This window comes from Halichoerus grypus, chromosome 7 (assembly GCF_964656455.1).
Source record: "Halichoerus grypus chromosome 7, mHalGry1.hap1.1, whole genome shotgun sequence".
NCBI lineage: Eukaryota > Metazoa > Chordata > Mammalia > Carnivora > Phocidae > Halichoerus > Halichoerus grypus.
In genome coordinates, this window is record NC_135718.1 from 56,900,729 (window position 1) to 56,913,380 (window position 12,652).

Consider the following 12,652-nt stretch of genomic DNA (forward strand, 5'->3'; position numbering starts at 1 on the left):
CCGATTTCCCTTGGCTCAGAGGTAAAATGGTTCTTAGATTCTACTTAGATTTTCAGTAATATGGCAGACTAGATAACTTGAAAACACTTTTGAATCAAAACACCTTTTTATATCAGGTTAGTTTGCCAGAAACTAAAGGGAATGCCACAGGGCAAAAACAAAGAAATCTGAAAGCTATTGGTGTCTGTCTGAACGGACTTTGGAGGTGCCCTGAAAGAATTTGCCTGTGGAGGTAATATATTAATTAGCCTATATTGCTAAAACTTAGTGGCTTAAACAGTTTTTTTATTTTGCTGATAGTTCTTTGATTCGGTAATTTGGGCTAGGCTCAGCTGGGCAGTTCTCAGCTTAGCTGGACTCAGTTCATCAGCTGATTATCTGGCTAGGGGCTGGGTAGTTTGGCATGGTCATAGCTGGGACAGCTTGTCTCTGCTCCAAGTTATATGTCATCCTTTACACGCTAATTTTGGATTAGTCTCAAGATAGTAGAACAGAGTTCTAAAGAGAGAGAGGGAAAGAATGCAAAGCCACTTGTAAGGCATAATGTCAGATCAGATACACTGTCATTTCTGCTGCATTCTGTATTCAGAGCAAGCCACAGGTTAGAGCCCAGGTTTAAGACATGGAGAAATAGATTCCCCATCTTTTTTTTTTTTTTTGTAAAGATTTTATTTATTTATTTGACAGAGCATAAGCGGGGCGGGGCAGGGGCGGGGTGGGAAGCAGCAGGCAGAGGGAGAGGGAGAAGCAGGGTCCCGCTCAGGGGGCTCTATCCCAGGACCCTGGGATCATGACCTGAGCCGAAAGCAGACACTTAGCTGACTGAGCCACCCAGGTGCCCCAATAGATTCCCCATCTTGATGGAAACAGCTGCAGAAGTCATATTGTAAGCATAATGGGTATAGAGAGAGGAATAATTTTGGCTCTTTTGATAAACAATATACCATAGAGGGCAAAGGAGTTTAGGAGAGGAGATGAGACCTAAGAACTGATAGAAGCATTAGTGAGGCCTGAGAAACCATCTCCTCCCAATAAAACCACATCATGGAAAGAGTTCACCATGAAATACTCCCTTGCTAGCATAAGGAGACTTTTCTGTCCTTGGTCTAGTTTCGGGTTTGAATCTCCTCTGAGAATCTGTAACCACAGGACTACTGTAAGGTTTGGGGCTTGTCAAAGTCACCCTGGGTTGGTGTTTATGTATTAAATTTCACAATGTATAATGGGTTTTAAATGAAAAACAGGGTGGCAGATTTGGGGTAAAAAAAACTTCTAGAAATGGGATAAAAATTTCATCATTGAAATTTAAAATAAAGTGGGTAATTAAAACAGCAGGTTAGACACACTGCTAAAAAGAAAAGTATGATTTGAAAAACAGATCGAGAGAAATTACCCACAAAGGGGCATGGATATAAAAGAGAGATTAAAAGACAGGTAGGATATATTGGGAAGTTGCAACATTTGTATAATACTATCAAGGAGAAAATAATTGAATAAATGTGAGAGAGACAGTATTTATAGAAATAACACTTAAGAATTTGCCGGACTTGATTGAAGCCATAAAACCTGAGATTGAGGAACACAAGGCCTGAGCTGGATAATCATCTTTAACCCAAACATATAAGGTTCCGAAACATACAGTGGTGAAACATCAGAGGGAGTTGCATAGGTTCACTGATTAGTGGGTTTTTTCAGCTTCAGTTCTGCAGTTTCTTAGATTTGCTTCCACTCTGCTACCTCCAAAGGAGTCTGGGTGCATAGATACAAGGATCAGTTTCTTTAGAAGAAAGGAAACATTGTTTCATTTTATGTATTTATGCATTGTTTTATTATACACACACACACACACACCCCTCAATCTTCTGATTGGCACTGGATTACTTGCCCAGTTCTTACTGTAAAACTTTTGATTGGTGTCCAAAGGTGGGTCATCATAGATCCTTTAGGCTAGAATGTTACAGGGAAGGGAAGGGGAGAACTTGGACAGTATAGTTAGATGCTACCTCTTGTGCTGAATCATCTCTTATAAGGGATTCCACTGTAGATCTGGGCCTTTCTAAATTTGGACATTTGTGGAAATTTTCTGGGTAGAGAATTCATTCAGTGTAGAGTAAGACTTTTAATAACTAATTTGTACAGAACATTTTAGAACTATAATGGTTTTGTTAATGTATTTTTGAAGAGAGAAATTATCAGTTAATATTTGTGTGCTTTTCTAAATGTAAATTATTTGGAAGGTAACAAAGTCTGAGATTTTCTATCATTTTACTCTAGGCAGCACACTTCTGCTTTTGTTCCTTCATCAGGACGAATTTATTCTTTTGGACTTGGTGGTAATGGGCAGCTAGGAACTGGTTCAACAAGCAACAGGAAAAGTCCTTTCACTGTGAAAGGAAATTGGTTCCCTTATAATGGGCAGTGTCCACCAGATACTGGTAAGTTTTGTTATATTAAAGCTTTGCTACGCACGTTAAAGTTGTTAAAATGTTGCTCTTAAATGATGAAGTTTTCCATGTTTGAAATGAAACAATTCCAAAATAAGTTGTTTAATGAAAATACCAAGATACAGAATAGTGTATACATTTGCTTAGTTTGTTTATACTTCCTTATTTATGCATAAGCAAACTCATGGTAAAGTAGTAATGGTTTCAGAGGGCTGAGCGTATGGGAACTGGGTGGTGGCTCGATGCCAGTGGGCAGGAGTATTTTTGTTTTGTGTGAAATACACATAACAAAATTTATGAACTTAACCATTTAAGGTGTACAATTCAGTAGTGCTCAGTACATTCACATTGTTGCACAACCAGTCTCCAGAACTCTTTTCATCTTACAAAACTAGAACTCTGTATTCATTAAACAGCAACTCTGCATTCACTCCTCCCACGGCTGGCAAACACCATTCTACATTTGTTCTCTATGTATTTGACTTGGCTCTGGGTACTCATGTAAGTGGAATCATATAGTATTTGTCTTTTTGTGACTGACTGACTTCATAAATTTAGCGTAATGTCCTTAAGGTTTATCCATGTTGTAGCATGTGTTAGGATTTCCTTCCTTGTTAAGGCTGAATAACATTTTATTGTACATACATACATTTTGTTTATCTGCTCACCTGTTGGTGGACACTTGGTTTGTTTCCACCTTTTGTGACTGTTGTGAATCATGTAAACATGGGTGTACAGGTATCTCTTGAAGACGCTGCTTTCATTTATTTGGGTATATACAGGACTTTAAAATATATGACAGTTTCTTTCCTTTTGAAATTCGAATCATGAATATATTACCTATTTAAAGTATTAAATTTTTAAAATTTGCTTTCACATCCCTACTGCTTTAGCCACATCTGTGATTTATTTTTATTTTCTAGTATATTTTCAGTAGATCTGGTTATTTTTTCATTGGTATTAATTTACTAAGGAGTTTGAAATATTTGAATGCTGTTTTCTCATTTACTTTTTTAACATGCTGCAACTAAAATATACTTTTTGGGGCGCCTGGGTGACTCAGTCGGTTAAGTGTCTGCCTTCCGGCTCAGATCATGATCCTGGAGTCCCACGACTGAGCCTTGCATCAGGCTCCCTGCTCAGCAGAGAGCCTGCTTCTCTCTCTGCCCCCACCCCACTTGTGCTCTCTCGCTCTCTCTCAAATAAATAAAATCTTTTTTTAAAAAAGATAAAATATGCTTTTAAAAATATATTTCCTTTATCATCCTGAACTATTCCTCAGAATTTTCTTCTTCTTCTTCATTTTACTGTGTCTGATTTCCTTAGGGGTTTTTCTTTGAATTGTGAGGACTGGGGTCTGTCAAGATTTTATTCAGTGATGAGCATACTATGAAGGTTGATATTTGAAAAGGTCCATAACTTTTTATGAATGACCTTGAAGATTTTTTTATTTTTTTGGTAACTAAAAAGGCTATTCTCAGTTATGCTTTTATTTAGCAAAGGTCAGCAGATGATACTATTTTTTCTTGTTTTTGTTTCATTTTGTATTTAGTATATGCCTTCATTTTCTTCCAGTCACTCTTAGGTTTAGAACATGCATTTATTTTAGTAATACTGTTCTTGTGTACTTAGTGGCATGTTGGTATTTTATTATATTAGTTTCTTCCATGAAGAGCACTGTTAATAACATAACAAAGAGATTTTGTAATTTATTTATTTATTTTTTTAGATTTTATTTATTTGATAGAGAGAGACACAGTGAGAGAGGGAACACAAGCAAGGGGAGTGAAAGAGGGAGAAGCAGGCTTCCCGCCAAGCAGGGAGCCCGATGCGGGGCTCGATCCCAGGACTCCGGGATCATGACCTGAGCTGAAGGCAGACGCTTAACGACTGAGCCACCCAGGCGCCCCAAGCGATTTTGTAATTTAAAGCAGCACGAATATTGTAAAGAATCATGTATTTCTGTTTGTAAAGTTTGGTCACTTAGGGGTGCATTTTGTTACCCTTGAAACTGTACCTTGAGATTATTTGCTTTCAAATGGGAAAGGAGATGGAATTTTAAAATTAGTTGTTTGGCTACAATTTAGTTTCATCAGAAGTTTGTCGATTCACAGCAGCCAAAAGGTGTGAACAACTCGAGTGTCCCATCAACAGATGAATGGATAAAAAAATGTGGTATGTGCATGTAATTGAAAATTAGCCATAAAAAGGAATAAAATTTTGATACATGGTACAACATGGATGAACCTTGCAAATATTATGCTAAGTCAAAAGAGCTAGACACAAAAGGACAATATATCATAGGACTGCTCTTATATGAGGTACCTAGAACAGTCAAATGTATAGAGACAGAAAGAATAGTGGTTACCAGGGACTTGGGGAAGGGGAGAACAGAGGAGTTGTATAATGGGTACAGAATTTCTGATTGGATCTTTAGGTCTAAAATGAGTCTGTTATAGGCAGCACGTAGATGGGTCTTGGTTTTTTATCCATTCTGATACGCTATGTCTTTTGATTAGAGCATTTAGTCCATTTACATTCAGAGTCATCATTGAAAGATACGAATTTAGTGCCATTGTGTTACCTATAAAGTTGGTGTTTCTGATGATGTTCTTCGTTCCTTTCTAGTTTTTGTTGCTTTTGGTTTTTTCCCCAGAGTCTCCCTTAATATTTCTTGCAAGGCTGGTTTAGTGGTCAATGAACTCCTTTAGTTTTTGTTTGTCTGGGAAACTCTTCATCTCTCCTCCTATTCTGAATGACAGCCTTGCAGAATAAAGCATTCTTGGCTGCATGCTTTTCCCGTTCAGCACTTTAAATATATCCTGTCATTCTCTTCTGGCCTGCCAGGTTACTGTGGACAAATCTGCTGTGATCCTGATCTGTCTTCCCTTGTAGGTTAAGGACTTTTTTTTCCCTTGCTGCTTTCAGGATTCTTTCCTTGTCTGTGTATTTTGTGAATTTGACTGTGATATCTCTGGTGATGGCTGGCTTTTGTTGAATTTAATGAGAGTTCTCCATGCTTCTTGGATTTTAATGTCTGTGTCCTTCCCAGGTTACTTAAGGGGAAATGTTCAGCTATAATTTGCTTAAATAAACCTTCTGCCTCTTTTTCTCTCTCTTCATCGTTCTGGGACTCCTATGATATGAATGTTATTAACGTTTATAAGTCACAGAGTTCCCTAAGTCTACCTTTGTGATCCATCATCTTTGTTTCCCTCTTCTTTTCAGCTTTATTATTTTCCATAATTTTATTTTCAGTATCACTGATTCCTCTGCTTCGTCTATCCTCATTGTTACAGCATCCATTTGGGTTTGCATCTCATTTATAGCATTTTTAATTTCAGCTTGACTAGCTTTTAGCTCTTTTATCTCTGCAGTAAAGGATTCTCTAGTGTCTTCTATGCTTTTTTCAAGTCCAGCTAATATCCTTATAATTGTTGTTTTAAATTCTAGTTCAGACATCTTACTTATATTTGTATTGATTAAATCCCTGGTCATCATTTCTTCCTGTTCTTCCTTTTGGGATGAATAAATAAAATAAATTAAAATAAATAAAGCAAAATAAAACAAAAATTTTAAATTTAAAAAAATAAAAGAAGCTAGGTGTGTTTTGGTCTGCTTGTTAAGAGAAGCTTGATACAGATAGAAAATTAAAAATTAAAAAATATATAATTTAAAAAATAAAAGAATTGCTCTTTCTGTATCCAGAAAAACAAAACCAGTATCACCTTGGGTGCCTGGGTGGCTCAGATGGTTGGGCGTCTGCCTTCGGCTCAGGTCATGATCCCAGGGTCCTGGGATCGAGTCCCGCATCAGGCTCCCTGCTCCTTGGGAGCCTGCTTCTCCCTCTGCCTCTCTCTCTCTCATGAATAAATAAATAAAATCGTTAAAAAAAAAAAAAAAAAAAAACCAGTATCACCTCTACCAAATGCACTCCCAGCAGGGGGAACCGTTTCTCCCTGTGCAACCCAGGAGATCCTCAGACTACTCTGCCTGCTCCTGTGGCCCCGGCTGCTTCCCTCCCGGAGTGCTGCCAGGCAACCCTGGCTATGGCACTGACCTCCAAAACTTCAAACTCTGCGCTCTGCTGTTTATAAAAAACTGGCAGTATTGAAACCCTCTCCTTATTTCTAGTCAGTGGTTTTGGGGAACATTTCTCTTGTACAGTCCTCTGTGTGTTTTCACTCCTTTCCCCTCCCCAAACTCTTTCTCTCTCCCCTTGTCTCTCACTACCCACTCCACCACTAGGGCTCCCTGCCCTATGCCGTGCCAGGGGCCTTTTTCTCCCATAAATCAACTCTCCACAGTTCCTACCTTCCATTGGTCATTTTTTCTGTTTATAGATGTGCAGTAAAATGGGAAATTTTATGTATATTTTACCACAAATTATATATATGTGTGTGTCATATATATAATGGTTGATAATTATTTTGCACTATATTAAGGCTGTGTAGGATAAAAACTAGTTAAATGTGAATTTAAATTTTTTTAAGTTTTATTTATTTCAGAGAGAGAGAGAGTATGGGGAGAAGCAGAGGGAAAGAGTCTTCAAACAGACTCCCTGCTGAGCACGGAGCCTGACACAGGGGTTGATCTCATGACCCATGAGATCATGACATAAGCCGAAACCAAGAGAGTCAGATATTCAACCAACTGAGCCACCCAGGTGCCCCATTTAAATGTGAATTTAATTAGCTCAGTCCCTTCAGAGGTGAAGCCCATGGCCCCCACCATAAATCACGTTGTTAGCATAAACTATCTGATGTGGCCTCAAGGTCACAGGTAAACAAAAACATTCTTAACAGGATACTCCAGACTTTGGGATTATGCCCTTGGAGTTTGGCATAGGGCAGACCTTTCTTTAGAATGTATAAAGTTTGGACAACTGTGTTAGTGTTCTAGGGCTGCTGTAACAAAATACCACAAACTGAGTAGCTTGAACAACACAAATTTATTGACTCAGTTCTGGAGGCTAGAAATCCAAGAAAAAGCAGGGTTTCTTCTTCTTCTTTTTTTAAGATTTTATTTACTTATTTGAGAGAGAGCATGCACAAGCAGAGTTGGGTGGGGAGGGGCAGAGGGAGAGGGAGAAGCAGAGAGTCCAACGTGAGATCATGATCTGAGCCAAAAACACAGCCAACTGTGCCACCCAGGCACCCCAGGATTACTTTCTTCTGAGGGCTATAAGGGAGCCTCTGTTCCATGTGTCTCTCCTAGCCTCTGGTGGTTTGCTGGCAATCTTTGGCATTTCCTGGCTAGTAGATCACTGCCTTCATCTTCACATGGCATTCTCTCTCTCTGTGGATCTGTGTCCAGATTTATACCTTTTGACCCCTGTCACCCATCTTGTCCACCCTCCCACCCGCCTTACCTCTGGCAATCACCGATTTGTTCCCTATATCTATGAGCTTTTTTTTTTTCTGAGATTCCACATAGAAGTAAGTGAGATCATACAGTATTTGCCTTTCTCTGACTTATTTCACTTATCCTAATACCTTCAAGGTTCATACATGTTGTAACAAATGGCAAGATTTCCTTCTTTTTTATGACTAAATAATATTCCTGTGTGTGTGTGTATCACATTTTCTTTAACCATTCATCTATCGATGGACACTTAGGTTGCTTCCATGTCTTAGGTATTGTAAATAATGCTGCAGGGAACATGGGGGTGCATATATATTCTCAAGTTTGTTTTTTTCATTTTCTTTGGATAAATACACAGAAGTAGAATTGCTGGATTGCATGGTAGTTCTATTTTTAATTTTTTTAAGGAATTTTCATACCATTTTCTATAGTGGCTGTACTAATTTATATTCCCACCAACAGTGCACAAAGGTTCCCTTTACTCCACATTTTCACCAGCACTTATTATTTCCTGTGTTTTTTATAGTAGCCAGTCTTACAGGTGATATCTCAGTGTGTTTTTGATTTGCTTTTCTTTGATGATTAGTGATGTTGAGCACCTTTTCATGTACCTGTTGGTCATCTGTATGTCTTCCTTGGAGAAATGTTTATTCAGATCTTCCGTCCATTTTTAATCAGATTATTTGCCTTTTTGAGTTTTATGAGTTCTTTATTTATTTTGGATATTAATCCCTTATCAAATATATCATTTGCAAATATTTTCTTCCATTCCACAGGTTGCCTTTTCATTTTGTTGATGGTTTCCTTTGCTGTGCAGAAGCTTTTTAGTTTTTCTTGTCTTTGCTTTTGGTGTCAAACCCAAAAAATCATCTCTAAGATTGATGTCAACTACTGCCTATGTTTTCTTCCAGGAGTTTTATGATTTCTGGTCATAACATTCAAGTCTTTAATCCATTTTGAGTTAGTGTTTATGGGGTAAGATAGTTGTCCAATTTTATTCTTTTGCATATTGGCTGTCCAGGTTTTCCAACACCATCTATTAAAGAGATTGTCCTTTTCCCATTGTATATTCTTGGCTCCTTTGTCATAAATTGACCATATATTTGTGGGTTTATTTCTGGCTTCTCTATTCTGTTCCATGGATCTAAGTGTCTGTTTTTATGCCAATACCATACTATTTTGATTATTAGAGCTTTGTAATATAGTTCAACCCTGCCCTAGCTCTTGGTTGTCTCTCAGACCTTTGTGATTGTCCAAGCAGTCTTTTATTTTTTGTGGCTCCCACTAATTGAGGGTGTGCCAAGGCCTGTGGGTGTCCCAAATGGGAGGATCTCAGGCAGCACCTAGATTCAGGCTGATTGGAAGCCAGACTCTCAGGCAGCAGCTTTTAAAGTATGCAAATATATATGGTCCTGTGGGACCACAAGTGGAAGTCCCACTAGCCACCAGAGAGCCTAGAGGGGTCCCCTGGGCAGCAGCCATGAAAATCAGGACACCAGACAATGGTCCAAGCTCCACTCCAGGAGATAGCAGTGACTTGTAGTAATGCAGAGGACAGGGCAAAGAAGGCATCTGCTAGCCTTAGTCCCCAGAGATCACCTTAGTAAGTCGATAGATGTATGCTAAACCAGAAGCCTGCCCCTAAGGTCGAAGCTCCAGGACATGCAAGTAGGCCTTTTTCACAGAAAGACTGGGGGTGTATTTCAGTCTGCTGTTTGTGCTGTGACTGGGGGGTGGTAGCCAACCAAGAACTCTCTCTTTGATTTTTACAGCCCATGGGAACCCGGTCCCAGGAATGCAAGTCCCGCAGTCCACCAGAACCAGGCAATCAGGGGGTATCCACTAGGTGGCAGCCACAAAAACCAGGGCCAGATGTGTCTACATTTCCCCTGAGGGGAAATAATGGTGCTCTGGCGTGTGGCAGAGGGAGAGCACAGAGATAAGACCCTCCTTCTGAGGTCTCTAGGGAGGATTACAGTAGGCCCTTAGACCTGTGTTTAATTAGAAGCCTGCCTCTCAGGCCACAGCTACAGAGATAAGCTAATGGGACTCTCACAGAAAGATTGGGCATCTTCATCTGTTGTCTCTTGCTGTACCCTAGGGGTGGTAGCTGTTTAAGAACTTTTTCTGTTGATTACAGTCCTGTGAGACCTGTGAGCATAAACCCCACTGGCCCCCAGAGCACCTAGAGGTGCTTCCTGGGCAGCAGCCACAAAAACTGGGATGCCAGACCAGGGTACAAGCTCCTCTCCGGGAGATACTGGCAAGCTGAAGTGAGGCAGAGGGAAGTACCATTTTTAAATGTTTCATTTTTAACAAAGCAGAATTTACAAAATTGTTGTGAATTAGATATCTTTAGAAGAAGGACAAATAGTTCCCTTATATATCCAAAAAACAGAACATTAAAACAAAATTAAACATTATTCTAAACAGATAACCACAATAAATTTTTCTTCATCAGTTCATTCATTCCAGTGTAAGGTGTTCTAATGAGAAATTTCATAAAACTACTTAGCAACTTTAAAAAAATTATGAGTAATTCTAATGCAATCCACGGGTATGTTCTGAAAGTTTTCTGAGTTGTGTTTCCTCAGAAGCCTGTGCCTAAGTGTCTATTCTGTGAAGTATAAATGGTTTCATATACATAGTACAGTCCTTTTTGCATGCCTCTGAGATGTCCTTCTTTTTTGAAAACACAAACTCTGGCCTGTACCAGAGTTTATAGGAGAGACTTCAGGTAAGTATTAGAGTAAAATCAATAGATGACAGGCTTAAAATGACTGTGACTAGTCTATTGCTGATAATTGTAAAATGGAAAGATCTGAAGAGGGTTCATTATAGGAATAATATGGCTGACAGGGATATTTGGTTGTGTCTGTGGCATGCAAAACACATTTCTAAAGATGATTAAGCTTGTTCTTAAAGAAGACAGTGACTCTTAACATCTGATTCATAAATATAGAGGACTCTAACTTTTTATAGATGAAAAAATGTTGAGATGTAACATGATAATCCTGAGACCTAATGTACCAGGAATAACACTAAGAATATCAAGGGAAGCAATTCAGTAAGTCAGACATCAGTATTTTTTATAAGACTTGGTGGGTAAGTCTGAAATACATCCCATTTGCAAACCAAGGAGATAACTAGATGTGAATTAAAGCAGTAAGAATATACCACAAAATGTTTAAAATAACAGTTAAATAATAATTGAAAATAGGACCAGAACTTTGATAAATACAGGAAAATAAGAACAATTTCATAAGAGTTTTGAATAGTGTTTTACTTCATATTTAAACATATGGAAAACAAGGATATTGACAAATCCCCAGGGACTTCCCATAAGACAATTTTTGAAATGTTTATATTAATTACATTTTACCATATAAATTTAACTTCGGGAAGATTAAGTATCTTTTCTGATTTGACAACTCTTCCCAGTGCAACTCTTGAAATAGTAACACATCAAACAAACCTGTATTTCTCGCATCTCTTCTTGTATAATAAAAGAACAACCTTTATAATTCTCCAAGGCCTGTCTGGAAAATCTCAAAGATATTTTCGTAAAAGGTATCTTAGAAGTTTTATTTTTCTGTTTAGGACATGATTTTGCAAATCATGTTCGTTTGCTAGAGCTGCCATAAAAAATACCACAAGCTGGGTGGCTTAAAGAACAGAAATTTATTTCCTCAAAGTTCTGGAGGCTAGAAGTCCATGATCAAGGTGTCATGTCAGGAGTTTGGTTTCTTCTGAGGCCTCTCTCCTTGGCTAGCGATGGCTGCCTTTTTCTGTGTCCTCACATGGCCTTTTCTCTGTGTGTATGAATCGCTGATGTCTTTTCCTCTTATAATAAGGACACCAGGTACCCTGACAGCTTCATTTTACCTTCATCACCTCTTTAAAGGCTCTGTCTGTAAATACAGTTATATTCTGAATTACTGGGGTTAAGACTTCAACATACGAATTTTGGGGAAACAATTGAATCCATAATAAGGAAGGCAAAAATCAAAGAAATAGAGGAAATTTGAACTCTTTATTAAGATACAACTATTAGATGCTAGAAACAATACTTGGTTACCTATTTTATCAAAGTGACAGTAAAAGATTTCAAAATAAATGTAGAGGGTAATGAGATTGAAAAGAACTTTTAGCTCTTTCAAAACTGAGGAACATTTGTTTTTTTTCCCCCTTAAATAATGAAAGACAATAAAGTCAACAAAGTATCGAAGATTATTCTAATAAGACACAGAATTTTTGCTGTCCAGCAGATTACACAAAAAAGTAAAGAATAACATTTTATATCATAGGTGAAGGCATTAGTCATTAAACCATAGGAGCACACCCTTCAAAATTGAATGAAATTTGCTAAGATGTTAACACATTTTATAGCTTCTTTTCAGAGTCAAATATAAACCAAGGCAAATAAAATTCACTTGCTCCATTGTCTTCATTTATCTTCTTTCATATTCTAAAGCAAACAGACTTGCTTCAGGATGGTGGTGTTGTCGCAGAAGGTCCATGAAATCAAAATGGCTTTCGTATTAATACTAAGATGTTATCTTTGTTAACATGTAGTACGTTCATTATTGCTCATCTTTAAATGAGTCAGTATTTTAAAATTTTTGTAGTTTTAGGGGTGTTGGGTGACTCAGTTGGTCAAGCATCCAACTCTTGATTTTGGCTCAAGTCATGATCTCAGGGTCCTGGAATTGAGCCCTGCATTGGGCTCCACGCTCAGTGGGGAATCTACTTGAAGGTCCCCCTGCTGTTCCCCCAGCTCTGTGTGCTTCTCTCTCTAAAATAAATAAATCTTTAAAAAAAAAACAAAAAAGGGGGCACCTGGG

The 12,652-nt window shown here is 38.2% G+C and overlaps 1 protein-coding gene across 8 annotated transcripts in view; it reads left to right on the forward strand.

The window, feature by feature from the left end:
* The window catches only part of HERC4 (HECT and RLD domain containing E3 ubiquitin protein ligase 4), a 131,342-nt gene that overhangs the window by 59,293 nt on the left and 59,397 nt on the right, over nt 1–12,652 (forward strand). For all 8 annotated transcript variants that reach the window (XR_004924105.2, XM_078077658.1, XM_078077655.1 and 5 more), the window contains exon 8: nt 2,275–2,435. Coding sequence is in view for 7 of the 8 variants with exons in the window: in XM_078077658.1 (XP_077933784.1) it covers nt 2,275–2,435 (161 nt within the window). In the remaining variant the exon portion in view is untranslated. The remainder of the gene's footprint in view (nt 1–2,274; nt 2,436–12,652) is intronic.